Below are 22,500 nucleotides of genomic sequence, written 5' to 3'. Positions count from 1 at the left end.
AACTGCTTGCACATACTTTTGTCAGAATGGGAACCACAGTTTGAAACCATATCACGTGACTCCCCGCCTTAAATGTAGAGAAAAGCAAGTTGTATTTGAATCGTATATTTTATTGCAGATACGGGAGTAAATATATCGCGAATAGATCGTTTGTACTATCTAACCTCTTTTTTTCCTATTTTATACATTTATATTTTTATTTTTCGCTTCTACTGTTCTGGCACTTTACTCACACTTACTGAACATGTTATATCCTTTCATTATTACAAATATTTCGTAGAAACAGAATGCTTTGCTAGAACCCCGCATGGATATAATATGCCGAAAGCCTCAGATGCCTTAAAGAGTGAAATAGAAGTGAGAATCGGAATGTCATTGAAGGGGAAGTTCCGTTTCTTGGTGAGAAATGAGACAGGTGTTGAGTTGTGCTAAGAGGATTGCTTTCTGCGAACGGAGATATGATGGTAATGATACACATGTAAAAGATATAATTTTTGTGCTACCTGCTACAGCTTAAAAGCATAACTTTCATGAATGGTTATTCATCTATTCATCTTTGTGTTTTGTGTTTGTCTCTCATTCTCTTAATCTATCTTATTCATTCCCTCTACCTGAGTATTTCTCCCTTGATCTCTCTTCTCTCAGCAAAATGTACACCGATGATGTCATAGCTTCAAGTGTGTTTATTATTTCGAAGAATGCTTGTATGTATATCATACTGAAAGTTCACCATTTGCTGCAATCTCTTATAGCACAGAGAAATGATGGATCAACAGGTTTATCATTTGAACAACACTGATGGCTGCCAAAATAAACAGGAAATGCTTAACAGTACACAACTCTTGGAAGCGTTAAGCTTTATTTAACTCATGACTTCAGCTATGGAGCTACATCCTCTTCATAACATCAACAAAAGATAGTAACAGACCACTACATATAATTATTCGATAAGGCAAATAGCAAAGCTAATAGTGCAAAACATGATAAATATTACATGAAAAATGATAATTTGAAACTAAATTAGAAATGTAATATATGAATATTTCTTACTGATTGTAATAATACGTTTAAAGTTAGCATAAATATAGATAATCTGTTTCAAAGTATATTTGATTAGCTACACGCGCACGCACGCGCGTACACACACACACACACAAAGTGTGCAGTGAAATTTTGTGGAGAGTGAATTATCCAATGTTTCGGAGAGAGTCCTTTTCAAGGCGTGAAACTTTCTCTCCCTTTTATTTCTTTGCTGTCATCGTTAAAATGAAGAATTCTTTCGGAAACTTTGGATTTTCTATTTCGCACACCAGTTTCACAGTGTTCGTTCTTTCGCTTTTTTCAAAATATTCCAAGTTTTACCGATTCAGACCAATTTGAATTGTATTTAATCTGGCACACACACACACACGCGCGCGCATGTGTGTGTGTTCATCGATATAAGATAGCATTGGCTCTTCATGCGTTCAACTATTTGACAAAGCTAGAGTTAAGTGGATTTTCATTGAGGAATGGCATTGACAGGTAGTAGCAGCAGCAGCAGCAGTAGTGGTAGTAGTAGTTAATAGTGGTATCTGTAGCAATGGTTCTAGTGGCTGTAAGAAAGCAATGCTGGTAACGGTTGATGTTCAGGTCACACAAACAAGCTTGCTTTTTTTGAAACAAGCTAAGCTGCCTGCCTTACGGACCATATTTGTTGTGACACGTGAAACAAAAGCTAAAGAAAGAAGTGGATGGAAAATGTTGAAACCAGAGTCAAAAGAAACAAAGCAAAACAAAATCTATATAGTCCTATAATCGATGTATTTCTGAATTTAGTGTGTGTATTACAAAAGCGCATAGAATATAGATGTAATTATATGTATATGTAAGTATTTAAATGTGTATGCTCGAATGCATGTATGTATGATTGCCTGCATTATGTCGGTCCGATTGTGGCTTAATGATTCGTGCGATATACCTGCATCTGTGTGTAGAGAGAGGAACCATGTGTGTGCGTACATAAACCCATCTTTATTAATATTCTCTAGAATATTTATTTACAGGTATCGTGTATATATATATATATATATATATATATATATATATATGTTGTTGTACTTGGGGATGGTCATATTGCCAGTTTAGCCAATAAAAACACGCGCACTGTATATTTGGTGTTAATTTGCTTCAGCTTTATATTACATTACATTAATCCTATTATATATATATATATATATATATATATATATATATATATATATATATATACATATATATGTGTGTGTGTGTGTGTGTGTGTGTGTGTGTGTGTGTGTGTGTGTGTGTGTGTGTGTGTGTGTAAGATCCAGGGATCGTGGTGTAGGAAGAAAAATTAGCTTCAAGCTATATGTATCAGATCTCGACTTTTCGAATTCGTATGAAAGCATATATTAAAACAAGAAAATGTAAGGAAAGCGGAATGAACCATCCTAGTGTTGCTTGTTACCTGTTTTTCCACTTTTTATCTGTATGTGTTGTAATGTGTTAACTATGCATATATCTCTGTACAGAAGGGAAGAAAGAAATCTAGAGACGGGGTGCAGCAGTATGGATTAAGTATTTAAAAGAATCAGAGAATAAATGTAGACTGTGATATATGAATGAATACCTGACAAATATACATATAGCTTAGCACATATAACTGTGTGTGTGTATATATAATTGAAAGATATATAATACACACACATGTTAATACACACACACACATATATGTATATATATATGTTTGTGTGTGTGGATGTAATAATGGTTTTTGAAAAAACTAATGTAAAATCTTAACCCTAAATACCGTATTTTCGCCCTTGTGTATAAAAAATATATATATACTCTTAAGAATAAAAAGAGTTATTTCTTCCTTAAACACATACACACGCACGCACGCACGCACAAATGCTCACCTGTATAAACAGAAACGTATATATATATATATATATATATATATATGTATGTATATATATATATATAAGCAAAAACACACACGCGGACGTACACGCACACACACGCACACACACACACACATATATAAATATATATATATATATATATATAAATATATAAACGTCAAATATGAAAAGAATATATGCCACACACAGCTATTCGGTAAACTTAAGAAAAAAGTCGGGTTGTCGCCTTATCAAGAGAAGAAAGAAAGTAAAAAAAAAAGAAAAAAAAGAAAGATTGAAGTGTTCAAAAGCTTTAGCACTTGTCAAATTTTCGTTTTCATGTCAGCTTTCTGATTTGAATGATAGAAAGAAAAAGAAACTAGAGAGTACGAAAAATAGAAAGAGAGAATAGGAGAGACAAGATAAAGAGAAGAGAAAGGCTGAAAGAGTGTGTGATAAGGTTGATGTTGTTGTTAGTGGTGTCGTGTTGGTGGTCGGGTGAGAAACTCTTTTGTCGCAAACCTGGGGTATTCTTTTTATCAAGGACCATTCAAAATCACAGTTCGACTTTTCAAGTTACAACTTTGCTTTCCTTTTTCTTCGCTCTATTCACTTCTTCTTTTTTTTTCCTTTTGTTTACGTATTTATTCTTTGGGTATTTTGTTATTGTTTTGACGAATAAATATTATCGTTAATATTACCATCGTATAATAATAATAATTATTATTATTATTAATTTTATTATTAATATTGTTCTTGTTCATGCAATTCCAAGCAGCAGTTGAGGTCGTCGCAGTAGCAATCTTGGCCTCATTTTTATAATCTTAATTATTTTTATTTTCTTATTTTTATACACATTGTTATTGTTGGTGGTGGTGGTGGTAGTGGTTGTGGTGTCACTGTCAGTGCTGCAGCTATCATTATTGTTATTGTTGTCGTCGTTGTGGTTGTTGACAACGGTGTTGGTGGATCGATGTTGTTACTGATATGGTTCATATCATTATGTTTTTTTGTTTAATTTTTTTCCCCTCACTATTCTTAGGAGAATAGCAAAAGTGGTCCTTATGTCGATAGTCATGATTATGGTGATTGTTACAGAATGGAAAAGCATTTTGCTAATAACAGTAGTAGTAGTAGTAGTAGTAGCCATGGCAATAGCCCATCATTTGGATTATCTCCCCCTCCTTTCTGCTTTTACCAAGCTATTCTGGCAACAATAGGCGTAATATGGCTGAATAGTTAAAAGGTTTTCTTCGGAAACACGAGGCCATACGTTCAATCTCAAAGCGTCGTGTACTAGACACGTTATTTTTCTGTATCTTCCGGTTGATTCATGAGAATCAAATGCATAAGTATATAATCTATAAATAATGTTATATGTATTCGCCGGTTGTGTTGTGTATACAATTTAAGAGTATTTTTGGCGGTGTGTTATCTCTAGTGTTGAGTCAAAGATCAGTACTGATCCAAGGTCAGTACTAGCCCAAGGTCAGTACTGATCCAAGGTCAGTACTGATCCAAGGTTAGTACTGATCCAATATCAGTACTGAACCAAGGTCAGTATTGATCAAGGATGATCCATCAGTGACTAGCCATTTAAAATATTTGAGATATAGTGTTTCTTGGACGAGATTATCAGATATGTTCTTTCTTCTATGAAGACAACAATGTGGGATATGACTGCTATTTCTTGCAGGCCAAGTAACTATATAGAGACAAGATCCGTCCCCTCTTTCACTCTAAAGCAGAAGAACCCTTTATTGATATCGTGCGATTACACGTGAGGCTAATCATTGAAATATGATTTCTTAGACGGAATATAACATGGGTCGAGGAGAGCTATTGTAAGGTCATTCGACTTGTAGAAATAGCAAACAAATCTTAACTTCAATGATGTAAAGAAATGAAGAACACATTGAATAATATACTACTCGATGTATTGGGTGGTTACGGCTGGAAAATTTCGAAATAATAGCGGATTTGGGCTTGGTAACGTCACGCAATAATCAAGAGTGAGCCTGTATGTAGTTACGCATTCTGCTAGAAATATCAAGCAAATCTCTCTCAGACCACATCCCACATAGAAATAGGCGTTCTTGGCTATCTTTACATATAGAAAGTAGACAGGATAGTCAGACACCTTTTATTATATAATACATAACATAAAGTACAAAATATTAGATGCAACAAGCCGAAGCACTCTCGAAAAGAATGTAAAAATAATACGAGTACATTGTAAATTAGTTAAGATACGTAAGGTAAGACATATTTTCAATGTACATTTGAAGCAACAAGAAAGCAATCGGAGGTTGTATTTGTCTTCACTGTTTCTACATCGGTGCTTATATTAAATTCAAAAGGAAGAGGCATTTTTCAAAATGCATATATAAATACATACACCTGTATGAACGATATGTGATGGCTTTAAGCATAGTTTCCATCTTTGAGATAACAAAGAATTTGTCATCTTAAAGGCTAGAATTAAGCAGACTTTCTCAAATGATCTAGAAGCAGACTCGGGACTACCTAGTTACAGAACATACTTTTTAATCACTCGGCTCTACCAGCTTTTATAAGTTCTTATATATTCATATTTAAAATACCGGTATAACGTGTGTGTGTGTGTGTGTGTGTGTGTGTGTGTGTGTGTGTGTGTCTGTGTGTGTGTGTGTGTGTGTGTGTGTGTGTGTGTGTGTGTGTGTGTGTGCTCGTGTGCACATGTTTGTGGTCTGAGCGTACGTTGTTTTATTAATCATTTTTTTTAGTACGGATATCGTTAAATCCATAGAATTGTTTGATGCCGGATGTTAATTCGAGTGTATTCGGTGGGGATCTTTCGTGGACGTGAAGCCGAGGTGGAAGTGTCAGATTAATAGTATATTTTACCACATGCTCACGCACACACACACACAGGCACATATAACGCAGGCACACACGCATACAGGCACACGCGCATACAGGCACACACACATACATACACACAGAGGCACACATACACATGCACACATGCATACGCACACACACACACAGGCACACACACTTACGCACACACACATACACATTCACACACTTACTTGCTTTTTAATGGGGATACCTTTGATATTTTCGCGCAGAAAACCATAAAAATACACGAACTTTATAACGGTTCATATAAATACATACATACACACACACGCGCGCGCACACACACACACACACACACACACACACATATTTCTATGAATTTGTTGCTTAAAAGAAAGGAGGAGATAATTTATAGGAGTTTACTGATCACAGATGGTCTGGCAGGAAATACCCATATATATATATATATATATATATATATATTACCAAAGACAAAAAAATATACAAGAACAATATGTAATTGAAGGATTTTTGCAATCATTCCTTGATGACAGGAACGGAAATAATGCTTGAAACGAATTTCGCGTTTTCTGTTGCTTTCTCTTCGTGCTGCTATTCATTTTTTTCTTGGGAAGTTACCACAAGTGAAATGGACAATCGACGTGAATAGTCTATTTCCGCTAAAACAACTAGCCAGCCAGTCAGTTAAGTTATTTCAAAGACAGGGTCCTCTCTTTCGAGAGGTTAGTTCCTGCCTAATCGATACAGTTTATATTATCTCTGTATTTAATATATACGCATGTGTTTGTTTGTTGGTGTGCTAGTATGCATCTGTGTTTCGTATGTATATATAAGTGCATGTATACAAGTATATATACATATATATTATACGAAAATGTGTGTTATCTGATTTCCTCAATCCGATTTCTCGATGGTGAATGTAAACTTTAACAGGGTGGACGTGTGTGTATGTATGCCTCAATACATGTAAACATGCATGTATATGCATATGTATGCGCTCAGATGCGTGTGTGCAAGCACAAGTGGAATAGTAAGTGTAGCTTTGTATATTTCTTAAAGTATTGTCATACGTATACGTGACATACAAGTACTCGTATTCCTACAGATACATATACTTCCATATCTATATGCGCGTATATGCAACTACAGCATGCATAACTTCTGGATTCTCTTACATATTTTCTGTCTGCGTTCAATGGCTTGTAGCTGTATATATATATGTGTGTGTGTGTGTGTGTGTGTGTGTGTGTGTGTGTGTGTGTGTGTGTGTGCGTGTGTGCGTGTGTGTGTGTGTGTGTATGTGTGTGTGTGTGTATGTATGTATCTATCGAGATCAGCTTGATCTCTTAATGAACCATGCAATTTTTATGCTTTAGTAGCTGAACTTAAAAGACTGTGGGCAATATTTACAACGAAAGTGACGAGCTAGCGGAATCGTTAGCACGCCGGAAAAAAATGCTTAGCGGCATTTCGTCCGTCTTTACATTTTGTGCTCAAATCCCACCGGAGTCGACAATACAATTCATCAGTTCATCCATTCTTGGTTGATAAAATAAGTACCTGTTAAATACTGGTGTGAGGGGGAGGTGATGTAATCGACTTACTCTTTCCCTCCGAACTTGCTGGCCTTGTGCTAAAATTTGAGATCAATGTTTACAATAAAAGGAGAAGCATATATTTTAAACTGCCGTTTCGTTTTAATTCACAGCTCAAGTCATTTCGGCATATATAATTAATTAGTGGAAAAATTTGGCTTGTAGCGAGAAAGACGATAAGTCTAACGTATCTGACACTAGCCTTTGGAAGAAAGTTATACATTATGGTCGTACTGTTATATTATATTTAGTGCCATCAGAAACCATCACTTGCGGAAGAAGAAAACCAACTGAATTTTAGACTTTTACTCTTTGTCACGTAAATCAAATTGTTACGGCATGTGATCTGTTTTTACTCACTAATTACTGGCACAAACCATCATTAGTTTCCGCTGATCCAAAATCCAGTGGCTTATTCCATTTAAACTCCGTCGAATTATTAGTGTCTTTCGGAAAGGCACTTAACATTTTTAAAAATAATTTTGATTAAAAGACACATAAGGCTGGTATTCCACTACACTCCCAACCTAATTATAATATTGGTCTGTCGAAGATTCTTTTTATTGTTTAGTTTACATGTAGTTCTAACTGAACAGACCAATGATCAATTGTTTTCCACCATTGGCCGTCTCTTACCTCGTATACCTTTGGCTACATTATTCAACAATCTATGCATATTCATGATAGCATCTTAGTACAATTAGTCAGACATGCTTGTGTTTTTATAGATCATTTCGTTTTTTACTTATATACTTAATCTAAGATTACATTATCCAATATATCCGTCTTCTAAGCGTACATTTTTAAGCTTTTGGTCAAGAGTAAAGTTAGAGTGCATAATCTTTTACAGGCTTTCTGAGACTGGTGAACCAGAGGAAAGTGTCCTCAAACCAGAGATCTTGCTGGAATGTTCGCAAGAGAATGGATTGTGAAAAGTCCCCAAGATGTCAGGTGGCGGTCTTAAAAAGGCTGTGGATTAAGTCTGCTGCCAAAGTAGGCCATGATAAGATTTGAAATTAAAAATCAAAGTACCAGAACACATACTGCATGGCATGCAATATACAATTCTATAGATTAATATAATGGGTTTCTTTTCTTTAATCAACCCCGAAAGGATGAAAGACAGATTAACTTCGGGAGGATATGAACTCAGGATGCAGTGAGTCTAATCATTACTGCGAAGCATTGTGAAGCCTTGTATCCGATGCTCTAACGACACTGCCAAATCGCTACCTATAGTTCCATTTGTACAAATGTGTTTACCGAAATATGAATAAAAAAGAAAAACAAGGAAGTCGTTATAAATGTTTGTGTGAGGCAGAGAGAAAGAGAAAGAGAGAGAGAAAGAGAAAGAGAGAGAGAGAAAGAGGGGTGGTCTGGACATGTGCGCTTGTGTACATACATTTTCATTTAGCCCCAGGTTAACCTTGATCAAGTACACACAGGATCAAAGGAAATCCCACTGTGACCATCAAACATATGTTCTGTGAGCAGGATAGCCAGGGTCATATTATCCTAACTCAAGTTTTCAGAGAAAATCTGGTCTGGGTTGAAGGAAACTTTGGCTGTTATTTCCAACATATTGAGTGACCACGTAGAGATTACCGAGTTGGCTCGTGGGTGTCAATATATTTGAGCGGGCGGTATGTCACAACCACAATCATCTATGTCTATGCTTGTGTGTCTGTGCTAGTGTGTAATATGTATGGACTTATTAAGTGTATGTATCAGCTGCATGTGTAAGCGTTAAGGAAAGTGCATATAAAACTATGTCTATATACGCAAGATTTGATTGCTTCTCTGTTAATATATTTTATTGTATCTCTGTGTATATATTTCGTGTATGTATGTTTCTGTGTGTGTGTCTGTGTGTGTCTGTGTGTGTGTCTGTGTTACAGAGTGAGTTTATATGCAATTATCAGTATGTGACGAAAAAAGAGGAACATTGTGATGGAAAAGTTAGATTCAGAAAAGATGAAAATCTAAGAAGGAAAAAAAAAAAAAAAAAAAATAAACAAATGAATATAAAAATAAATATTGGGCGTTAGTAATAACAACGACAATGCTAGTAATAATAAATATAACGAATAAACAACAACAACAAAGGTGTCAAAATGTAGAACTTTTGGGACAATAGTAAATAGAATTAAAGTGAACTAATGAAGCAACTAGGATAGCTGTTGAATATTACTTACCCATAATATACACGCCTCTCTGTGTCTATACACACATACACACACGCGCGCGCACGCACGCACGCATCCACACACACACACACATGCTTTTTGTGTGTAGGTATATAATTCAACAACTATCCCCCTTGCTTCATTAATTCACTGTAAGTTTATATATATATATATATATATATATATATATATATATATATATATATATATATATATATATGCATACACACAGACACACATATCTTTACTACTATTTAGCAGAAGCAACAGAGTGACTGCATCACCATAACTATATATATATGTGTGGGTGGGTGGGTGTGTGTATGTGTGTGCATGTGTGTGTGTGTGTGTGTGTGTGTGTATATATATATATGTGTGTGTGTATGTATATACACATTTAAATAATCTACGCTCAGCTAACTTACTCTGTATTTTCAAACCTTTTATTATTCCACATGAGTTAAAGCTCCTCCTACAATTGTATTCCCTTGTATATTTACTTTTTAACAGACCTACACATATATACACACTCATGCGCGCGCGCACGCACACACACACACACACACACACACACACACACATACACAGATGTCGGTGGATGCGTTTTAATTCACAAACGGGAGACAGCCTATTCAAGATGTAAATAAGAGTATGTGTAAATGTATAAAATAAAATGAATATATATAAATATATTATTAACTGAGAATGCTATACTAGTTACTCAATGGACTTACACATTTCTATCAAATACTCATCAAAGCATAAAGCAAATGGTAAAAGTTTTTTGCAGAGTAAGCACATAAAAGTTCTGGAAATCATCCTTGGTGTCAGGCGCTTACAATACATAAAAATTTGAAAACTCATTCGTATGGTAGTTTGTGAATGTTGCATAAATTACATACCATACACATGTAGACATGAGGTTATAGCTATTTTCATGTCTGTACACTAAAAGAAACTCGTACTTCTAAAGGCATGAGTATACGCCAATATGGAATCATGTATGACGTGGAAAGAAGCTCGCTTCCCAACCACATGGTTTCAAATTCAGTCCCACTGCGTGACAAGTGTCTTCTACTATAGCCACGGGCCGACCAAAGCCTTGTGAGTGGATTTGGTAGACGGAAACTGAAAGAAACCCGTCGTATATATATGTATACATATCTATGTATGTGTGTCTTTGTATCTGTGTTTGTACACCCTTACAACACTTGACAACCGGTGTTGGTGTGTTTACGTCCCCGTAACTTAGAGGTTCGGCGAAAGACAATAAGTACCAGGCTTAAAAAATAAGTCCCGGTATCGATTAATTCGACTAAAATAATTCAAGGAGTTTTTAGTCCATGTCCTTGTATGAGAGTTTGTAAATGGATCAGAATGTGGAAAAATCTAAGGAAGGATAATTGGTGGTTGTTATCATTCGGGACAGGGGAGGTAATTGAACATTTATTTGGTGGAATAAATTTACATAAACCCAGGAGTTAAAGTACTGAGATAAAATATGTAGCAATGGATATGCGATCATAAATTAAAATACTTAATGAAACCAAAGTTGGCTATGCGTTCATATTTAGGCATGTTTTGTATTTTTCGATAAATATATTCTCATTATTTAATCATTCTTGTACAGAAATTGTTTCTTTGCACTGGTAGATGGGGAAAACCGTGAAGTTTGGTTGGAGATTCCCTGCACATCTCTCTATATGTTCACTAAAAGCATCTGTTTATACCTTTGATGACGGATCTGTTCCTTATGCAGAGTAGTAGTACTTTCTCTAATTGACACACTGGTTTGGCCTATATAGTTATGTTTTCAACCTGAACAAGTTGTAACATAAATTAACTTCCCGGATGCTCAAAAGAAATTGGTCTCAATTGTGAATATCTCTCCTTGATTGAAGTGGAATTCCGAACCTTCCAGTAGGGTGGGACAGCTTCCACAGTTTAATTTCAACGTCCGCACATTTTAACTATTGGTTTCGTTTTTGTGTATAGCTTTGCATTTATCAAGTTTTTCAGTGATTTGTGGCTTATTTTAACTGTATATATATATATATATATATATATATATATATATATATATATTCCCTTTGTGTGGAATAGCATAGGCTCGAAACTTTTTCACTTCCCGAGCGTTAAACTAATACATCTGTTTGTTGTCTACGCCACCTGTCTTCGTCTTTTTTTTTGTGAATTCTACCCATATATATATATATGAGTGTGCGCACCACACACATACACACGCACACACAAAAACTTTCTACATATACATAATTTTGAAGAATACATGTCACATCCACAATCAGTTGTTGCAGTGTGTTTTCAAATTTACGTATGATAATCCCATAATATGGATTGTATTTTCTAGAATATGTGTGTGTTTGTGTGTGTAAGTATACGTATAAATCTATTGAATTCATGCATTTCCATGGATACACACATATATGACGTTCATTACAAGGCATAGGTCTAGATCTAGATGAGACAACCAGCATTGAGTACTTTTTCTTCTTTGCAGAAAGCTGCAAAAAGTTTTATCTTGGAGATAAAGCTTCTGTTGAATACACGCAGAAAAATCTTCCCTTCCTGGTGGTGTTCCAAAACCATTAGTACAACTAAAATTATGTAATAAATAATTTAGCACGTAGCATGTTATTGAGTACACTTTCTTTAGTTTGTCCCTACAAATGTATTTGTGTGAGTGCATATATGTAAACATGTGTGTGTGTATTCAAACGTGCGTATGTAAGTGTACGTGTATTAATTACACGAATTACACGAAAAACTGCACTCGTATGCAATGTGCATCATCAGTTGTATAGAAATAAATATGAACTCTGAATCATGTATTGAGTACACATTTTTTTCGTAAAGACGACCATATACAAACATCACCTCACACCCCATTCATAATTTTACAAATCATACATTTACATGCTCATACACACGCGCGCACACACAGACACGCACATACACACAATATCTTGTTTGTATATATACACATTCGTAATAAAGGTATACGTGATTTTACATGTATGAAAGTTTGAATCTCATATATATATATATATATATATATATATATATATATATATATATATATATATATATATATATATATATATATATATATGCGTGTGTGTGTGTGTTTGCATACACACACACACATATGTATATATTGTTCAGTCGATGGTTAATGAGCAATCGCACCTCCCCTTTTTTTCTTGACATACAACAGATGATTGTTAAAAGCTCAGCCAACTGTCTAAAGCCTTCTGCTACCTTTACACGCCTACGACACGGCTGAATAGGGAAATACTGTGGAGTAGGAGATGCCCCTCTTACCTGTATTATGCAGCCAGTGAACCATGAACAATTCAATGTCAGAACTGCATTCAATCCTATTGAATCGACATTTTCTTTCTCTCCTGTGTTATTCATGTATTTATTTGACTTCTTTATGTTTATTTTATTTTAGATGAAATGAGACGTTAGAAGAGGATACACTTTGACACACACATACACACAAACACACACACACACACATACATACACACACACCGATGCATATATATATATATATATATATATATATATATATATATATATATATATATATATACACAAATATATATATATATATACACACACAAATATATATATATATACCTATATAAATATATATATATACATGTATATATATGATTCCATATATACGTATAACTGAATCTATATGTACATCTCTCTCTCTTTATATATATATATATATATATATATATATATATATATATATATATATATATATATATATATACACACACAAATATATATATATACCTATATAAATATATATATATACATGTATATATATGATTCCATATATACGTATAACTGAATCTATATGTACATCTCTCTCTCTTTATATATATATATATATATGAGAGTGTATATAAGTGTGTGTGTGTGTGTATATATATAGATAAACACACACTTATATTCTCTCTCTCTCTCTCTCTCTCTCTCTCTCTCTCTCTATATATATATATATATATATATATATATATATATATATATATATATATATATATATATATATATATATATATATACGCGTATATGTATGAATGTATATTAGTCGTAAGGAAATCAAAAGAGAGTAACTATACGAAGTAGCTGAGCATAGCAGCAGGTTTCAACAGCAACTAAACTAGAAAGAAACAAAGCGATGCACCAGCATAGCCGCATCCCTATGACTGAAACAAGAAAAAGAAAAAAAAGACAAATGTCGATCTAATGTATATGCTGAGTAATTGTCTCTCTCTCTCTCTCTCTCGTTCATAAATCCAAACAGCAAGTACGTTTGTGTTTCGGTCAGCGTTTGCATTGGTCGTATAAGTGTATAGAATGAAGGAGTGTAATGAAATGAATTGATAAGAAAACGTGGATAAAAGCAGATTCTGAGAAGAGAGTAAGACATGGATTCACTGTGAAAAGTGGAGAAACAGACAGTAAAAGAGGAGAGTAAGTGATGGATTGAATGAGGAGAGTAGAGAAAGGAAGAGTAAAGATGGTGAAAAAAAAAGAAAGCTGGTAAAGATGTGTTGGAAAAAAATACAGACTGTTTTTTGTTTTTTTTTTTCACTTGAAGTGCGAGAGATCTAAAAGGTTAAGAACATAAACAAGAATTATGGGGCAAATAAGTGTGTTGTGATAAGGTTTGTAAAGGTCAACAAGGGACAATATAGAAATAGAGGTAAATAAAAGAGAAAAAAAAGAACAATATTAGAAGAGTGATAAAACATAAAAAGAACAATCAAAGAAAGAATAAAGAATGATGGAACAGATCAGAAATGTGATGTTTGAATAAAGGATGAAATTAAAAGGAATACACACACACACAGATATATATGTGTGTGTGAGTGTGTATAAGATGAGGATCGTGGTGCTATGGAGGGAATATGTTCTTTTTATAAGAGAATATGTTCTTTTTATTATTAACAATAGTACTAAGAGTAATAGTAAATTTATGATTGATAGAAATGAAAGCAACACCAGTCAATGCATAATAATATTAGTATAAAATTATATATCCAACGAAGTATTTAAGGAATCCATAGAGTTTGCATCGATTTATAATTGTGCGTGACAACGTGGTGTTTTTCTATAGTGTTTAATCTCCTTATATTTTGGTGGTTGAAAGGGAACGACAGAAAAAATAGTCTTAATAATATACATTAATATTTCAGGGAAATAAGGTAGCGAGCTGGCAGAATCTTTACCGCGTCGGACAAAATGCTTAGAGAGTTTCTTCCGACCGGGGTCGACGTTGCCTTTAATCCTCCAGGGTCAATAAAATAAGTACACGAAGAGCAATGGAGTCAAGGTAGTTGGCTTACCCTACCCCCGAAAAATTGCTGGCCTTTTGCCAAAATTTCAAATCAGTGTTTCAGAAACGTTTCCGCCGAAGTCAACTTGGCCTTTTATCGACTTACCAGCTTCACCGAAATTGCGGGCCTTGTGTTGAAGTTTGAAAGCAATATTTCAGCGAGATGTATTTTAGAAGGAGAAATGATATTGATACTTGATCTTCGTTTGGGATTTTAGTCAACTATAAATGATAATAATAATCCTTTTTACTGGAAGCACAAGGCCTCAATTATTATTATTATTTTTTTTTTTTTTTTTGAGCGGGGATGCTAATCGATTACATCGACTCCAGTGTGTGACTAGTACTTAATTGATCGACCCCGAAAAGTTGAAAGGCAAGGTCAACCTCGGCGGAATTTGAACTTAGAACGTACAAGCAGACGCTATACCGCAAAGCATCTCGCCAGGCGTTGTAGCGATTCTGCCAGTTCCTTGCCTTAATAATAATAATAATAATAATAATAATAATAATAATAATAATAATAATAATAATAATAATAAGAAGAAGAAGAAGAAGAAGAAGAAGAAGAAGAAGAAGAAGAAGAAGAAGAAGAAGAAGAAGAAGAAGAAGAAGAAGAAGAAGAAGAAGAAGAAGAACAACAACAACAACAAGAGCATTCAGAGAGCTCAACCTCCGCCAAGGCAACACCAACGTCCTCTCAACAATTAGCAAGAGATGACTTTTAAAATGAGAATATCTGAAATAAACTCAACTGCCCTCACAAACGAGAATATTAAAAATGAAATCGACTGCTCAGAAAATTTAAGTAAAAGAACAAGAAAAATAATCCAGAATCCGTGTCCGGTATCAAATTGATCCCAAAATCTAATCAGTTCGTGCCAGCCACGAAGCCAAACATCCTTGAAAGTTTCATTCGAATCCATCCAGCGGTTCTTGAGATATCTTGTCCAAGGACAAACAAACAAACAAACACGATTGAAAACAGTACCTCCACCTTCGCTAAGGCGGAAGTAATAATAATGATGATTTTAAAAAGCAGAAATGTTTTCGGAAAATGGAATTTCGGATGATATATTATTAAATATATTATCTGAGTGTCTGATGAAACTTGGAAGTTATCTTTTTTTTAGAGATAATATGCACTATATTAGTTTTGACAGAGAAGTTTTTAAGTACAAAATCCTGTGTGTTGAAATATACTTAACTAGAAAGAAAGTGTAGGAGAGATGTGTCGAAATATTTATAAAACATGCGGATCAGCAGATTAATGTGTATACAAACACACAGACACGGAAACTAGATAAGCCCTCAAGCAATATATGCAAATATATCACTTAAATTTGGTTTCTAAATACACTTGAAGACTAATTAAGAAACGGTTTATAAAATCAATAACACAATGGTATACAGAAATATTGATATTTTATTAGAACAAACAATCTCTTTATTCCGTTAACATAGAGAAAGACGCGCAGACGACAACATGCATACGAATACATATACACAAATTTGTGTGTGTGTATACAGAGAGAGAAAGACAGAGGGGGGGATCTAATCCTAATATACATATATACAAACATTCTGATATGCGATGAGATACTTGTATTCACAAAGACATGCAGAGAAAACTATGTTTATAAGAAATGAGTATCACGTATGCACAACAGCGTATAAACTCACATAAATATGTAACCATTTCCATTCACACAAACTTAGTCACAAACACCACACTCGCGCGCGTGTGTGTGCGTCTGCGTCTGCGTGTGTAAATGCATACAAGCTTTGTTTGTGCCCAGATCCTTCATGCAACCCAACCATAACCATCATTTGATCAAATGTATTGACTTATGAATGCTCTGGAGAGCGTGAGAACTGAAGAAGTGTGTACATGTGCAGCGAGACAAGTGTTGGTACATGCCAAATACAATACAGGCACTTCAGGGATTAACTATCTCACCAAGGGACTTAATTTTTGTTACTATTGCTGCCTATTGTTAAACTAAACTCCCTCGTATATCAATATCTTCATTATTATTATCACCCCTTGTGGCCAATAAAAGAAATGACAATAATAATAATCATTAATAATTATTAAGGGTAGTGGAGTGGCAGAATGTTTAGAGCGTTAAGTCAAATACTTTGCGAGATATTTTCCTGTTATTTAAGCTATGAGTTCAAATCGCACCGATGTCCTTCGACTTCTGTGAGAACAGGGTCACGAAAATTAAGTGCCATTCAAGTTCTAGGATCGATGTAGTCGGCTAACATCTCCTAAAATTGTTTCAACATTTGCAGCACGTTATTATTTTTGAATATTAAAGAAAGGCGGTGAGCCAGGAGAATCGATAACACGCCGGACAAAATGCTTAGCAGCATTTCAACTGCCTTTACATTTTAAGTTCAATTTCCACTGTAGTCGACTTTACCTTTTAGGGTCGATAAAATAAGTACTTCAGTGCTGGGGTCGATGTAATCGACTTAGCCGTTTCCATCAAAATTTCTGGCCATGTATGAAAACTTGAAACCGTTATTAAATATCAAGGACAGTTGAAAAGCAAACTCATCGGAGAGCTGAACAAAATAATGTGCGATATTTTTTCCAGCTCTTTACGTTTACGTTTCAATTTTTTCCGCGGTCAGTTTTGCTTTTTCATATCTCCGAGCTCTGCAAAGAGGAGTATCAGTCAAATACTAGCTTTGATATAAGAGACCATTCCTCTCTCTCTCAAAACACAGGAAATGTACATAGATTGAAAATAATTATACCAATGGACTACGAAATGAATGTTGGACAATCGAAAGGTAAGTTTACCGGTCACAGGCTGGAGTATTCGATCAAGTAAGTTACATTCACAAATTTAGTTTCACACACATATAAGCATATGTATTCACTTTCATTGATGTATGTAAGCACGCACAACCAGAAGTCGTATTGTATACACACACAAGAAATATTGGAAAGCAAAGTGATAAATATATATATTTATATAAACAAAGGACACTACATATATATATATATATATATATATATATATATATACATACATATCATAAATATGTGTGTATGTATGGTTTTTGTGCAAGTGTGTGCTTATGTGTAGGAATGTAAACGCGTACAAAAATTGTGTGTGTGCGTGTGAGAGTGTGTCAGTGTTTGTATAAGATATGTTGGTATGTGTGTGAGTATTTTATGCGAGGTCTTCTTCTGAGTGAAGTGACACCGTGCATTGCGTTGAGCGCTATGTTTGCAAATGTATATTTGCTGATAAAACTAAGACCAACTGCGGTGTATCTAAGAGCTCTGTACCAAGAGGCTTATTTCATGGGAATGGGGTGACGATGGCAAGGGATAGATCTTGAATGAGGTGTATGTATTCTACCCCTTCCATTTAATATTCCTTTGCTTCCTTCTTGACATCTCTCCCTTCCATTTTTTTCCTACTTCCTAAAGTTATGCCTGCATTCTTTTAACCCACCCTCTTTTCATATCTTATTTCTTTCATAAAATAGTCCCCTGGTGTTTAATGGAACTTCTGCACCTATGATATCCAGAACCCGGTAGCTAACATGTATGTGTATATTCGCTTATGAATGTGTGATTGTGTGTGTGTGTGTACATATACATAGAGATATCTATCTATCTATCTATCTATCTATCTATCTATCTATCTATCTATCTATCTATCTATCTATTTATATATATATATATATATATATATATATATATATATATATAAATAGATATATATATATATATATAAATATATATATATATATATATATATATATATATATATATATATATATATATATATATATATATATATATATATATATATATATATATACATATGTTAATGTTTCCTTAATGACTAAAACCAACAAACGGTTTTAAAAGAATTCAATAGGTATTGTAGGGCTATATATATGTTTGTTTTTAAAATGTGAAGGAAACAATATCTATGTGTGTGAGCGTGTGTGTGTGTGTGTGTGTGTGTGTGTATACACACACGTAGATTTACTTATATACAAACATCTATTTACATATTCACATATTCACGCGTGCGCGCACAAACGCGAGCATACTTACATGAGAACGCCTATCAAGGTAGAAACAGAAATCCACACTTATCCTCTATCCCATTTTTTAACGACATGTCAGTTTTGGAGAAGTTCTTATTTTCGATATTTTCTCCCCTTCTCATATGAGGTTAGTCTCGACTGACGAGCGATAATTTTAATAAATCGAGAATTAATTTTGCATGGTGTTTGATACATTTGTCTTTGTGTTACTCAAATACATACCACTGGCCAAACCGAAACACACCGAAACTACAAACACATACATTTATAAAAACAAATGGGTATGTATATACGCCCGTTTATGTATAAAACTTTGTGTTTATTATGTAGGCATTTATACACATAATATAGCTCCGTAGTTATCAGCAAGTACATAAAATTTAAGTAGCCATGTCTTTATACGTACTTACGTTTATTATGTTTTGGATACATATTTGTATGAGAGTGTGTGTGTGTGTGCTTGCGTACGCATATATCTTCAGACATATATAGAATAACACGTACTGAAGTCCATGTGTGGATGTATTTGTGTGTTAAAGCATGAAACTCTTATTTTTTGAAAACTTTTGGAATTGGTGGTTTGACACAAAATTGATATTGTATTGACACTTAACATTTGGAAGCTCCAAAATTATGAAATATTAATCGACTCTTGCAAGATTTGAACTGAAACAAGACCATACTTAGGAATTTGTGGATGTAATATTTATTAAGCGCGTATCATCATGAATACTGCATATAAGATAGTGTATTCTGCTCTTAAAAACTCTATACATATGACCACAAATATTTAATTCTTACGTCTATAATCATAGTGAGCTGATAGAATTGATTGAACACTTAAATATATAACGTTTATCTTTATATATAATTTGAATTTTGAGTTCTAATATCAGACATATTCATCTAATATCTCTGGTGTACATATAATATGTATCAAGTATGCGTAATTCAGTGGTTCTTATTTTATCGACCCTGGATGAATGCAGCTCAGGGTTTATATTAGAAATAAAATTTAGCTCAGGACGTAAAGTAATGCAAGGTTCTTGATTTCTAACTTAATCAAAATGACCAAGAAGAAGTAGTAAGTATATAACTGGAATTATTCCAGCACGAGTTTAGTACTTTATGGGCGATGAAAAACAAGTAAATTGGACCTCAGCTCAATTTGAAGTCGCACGATATTGTGATAATCATTATCTAGTGGCAGTTCTTCCGACTCATGAATTCAAATCCTGCCGAGGTCAACTTTGTCTTTGATCCCATCGAGGTTGATAAAATAAAGTAACAGTCAAGGATTAGGCCTGATGCAATTGACTCCCCCTCCTCCAAACTTACTAGCACTTTGACAAAATTTGGAACAATTACTTACTGTTGTTTTTTACTGAACTACAGGAATCCAGTAATTTCGAAGCAAGAGGATTAGTTACTACCATCACCGACCTTAGCATGTAGCTGGTACCTCGTTTTATCTATCTCGAAATGCAAAGCTCACTCTGACTAGATTTGAACTCAGAACATAAAAACTGGATCAAAATGTCGCAAGCCATTTTCCTCCCATGGACTGACAATTGTACCAATTCACCAACAAACTTAAAACTACCCATGGCTTTATTCTCCTAGCTTCGTTCTCACAGGTGTAGAGGTGTGGGTGAAGGCAAATTTTGGAAAGACAGATCACATTTGTAGTTTTATCCCGTCATGAGAATTAATCACAATCTAAATTCTGTTCCTTCTCATGTCATACATCATATAAAATACCTGTAATATACCAAATGAGTCGATTTACTCGACAATGTTTTGTTCACACTTACAGAAGCAAACTTTGTTTCTTGGTCGAACCTAAAAAACAGAAATGTTGCCAATACATGTTTAATAAAATAAATGTTCCTCACCTGAATAACACGCATGTTCAACCCCGTTTCTTGTGCCAGTTGTTCCCTTATATGCCGTGTTGGCTTAGGGGTGGCAGCGAAAGCCGCTTTTAGTGTTTCTAATTGTTTCGCTTTGATGGTCGTACGTGGTCCCCGTCGTTTAGCACCCATGTTGCTTTCGGAGTGATCTGCTGAAATGTTCGTAGAGTCTTTGCTGTTGTCCTTGACTGTGTTATTGTTTTTGTTCGTGATGTTATTAGTAATAATGTTCGTGGTCCCATTAGCATTGCTGTTGTTATTTTTGTTTATGGGTAATGTCCCCGAATTTGAAAGACTATCAACACTGTTTGAAAAGTTAATAATTGTATCGTCTTTCACATCGTCTGGGCTGCCAATGTTGGACGAAACGGAATTGGGCGCCATCGACGAATTGCTGTTAGTGTTGCAGGTATTGTTCATAATACTGTTATTACCTAGGCAAGGCGGACCGACATTTTCTTTACTATCCCGACTGTTATCTCCATCCATGCTGAAATCTCTGTCTGATACGTTGCCTGTGTTGTCTAAACTGCTATCCAGATCGACGTCATCATCAATATCTGAACCTAGCGAGAGACAGACAGAAAAAAATAGGTATGTAAACAAAGCAAAAATAATAACAAATAAATATTAAAAATGAAAACAAAGTGATGGAAAATGAGACTCTTGGAAAATTTAATAGCGAGGTAAAAAGGGAGAGAGAGTGAATGAAAATAAGAGAGAATTTGAGGGAAACTTAAAATTAACCAGTTGAGAAAAATAAATATAATTCGTTTTTAACGGCTAAACTCAAAGTAGATAAATCTATAAATAATAGCGAGGAAATATTGGATTAAAGATATGTTTGAGGGAAATAAATATTCTATACTGAATCCATCATATTGAAGAAAGCTAAACCAAACAATTCGTGGACAACGTGCCTCAATTTCTTATTAAAAATATGATTGAAAAGAAGAGACACACATGTGGGTGCAGAATTATACGAGGTATAGTACTATACAGAATACCGAAAGGATCTTCACCTCTTACATCACACCTTTCTTCCTACTTCAACGCCGAGGAGGTATAACGTCCTGGGAGAGAAATAATTTTGCGGCTGAGGATAGCTTTACATTGTAAATTATACACACATGGAGCTTGAAACACGTGTACCGCGGAATCCTTTGTAGTTTTGTTGTTATTTTGGGGATTTACAATTTATATATATATATATATATATATATATATATATATATATATATACAATCTTATGTGTACACTTAGATGTGTGAGTGCTTCCAGTACAATATTTAATCGACCACTGTATTCAGCAGTGTTATTAGCTGTGACATACAGAGCCTATGTAGTGAAAAATTAAGATAAATATTGAGATCCTACGTATGTTTCACCACTTGTTATTTGGAACTCAGCAGTGAATCTTTTCCAAGTGCATTTTGAAAACCGCTAACCGTTATGGATCAACAGTGAAACACTTCATTGCATTCTGTTGATTGTGCATAGGCATCCAAATACACTTGGAACATCCAATACCGAGTTCCAAATAACTGCAGTGGTGAAATATATGTAGGA

General features: G+C 34.4%; 1 protein-coding gene across 9 annotated transcripts in view; it reads right to left on the bottom strand.

Moving 5' to 3' along the window:
- LOC106875241 (LIM/homeobox protein Lhx1-like) overlaps window positions 1-22,500 on the bottom strand; it is a 376,403-nt gene that overhangs the window by 78,518 nt on the left and 275,385 nt on the right. For all 9 annotated transcript variants that reach the window (XM_089349878.1, XM_089349869.1, XM_089349888.1 and 6 more), the window contains one exon: window positions 20,914-21,497. In XM_089349878.1, the coding sequence (XP_089206004.1) occupies window positions 20,914-21,497 (584 nt within the window). The remainder of the gene's footprint in view (window positions 1-20,913; window positions 21,498-22,500) is intronic.

Source organism: Octopus bimaculoides, chromosome 1, assembly GCF_046866305.1.
Source record: "Octopus bimaculoides isolate indiv1 chromosome 1, ASM4686630v1, whole genome shotgun sequence".
Taxonomy (NCBI): Eukaryota; Metazoa; Mollusca; class Cephalopoda; order Octopoda; family Octopodidae; genus Octopus; species Octopus bimaculoides.
This window is presented reverse-complemented; position numbering and strand designations above follow the sequence as displayed.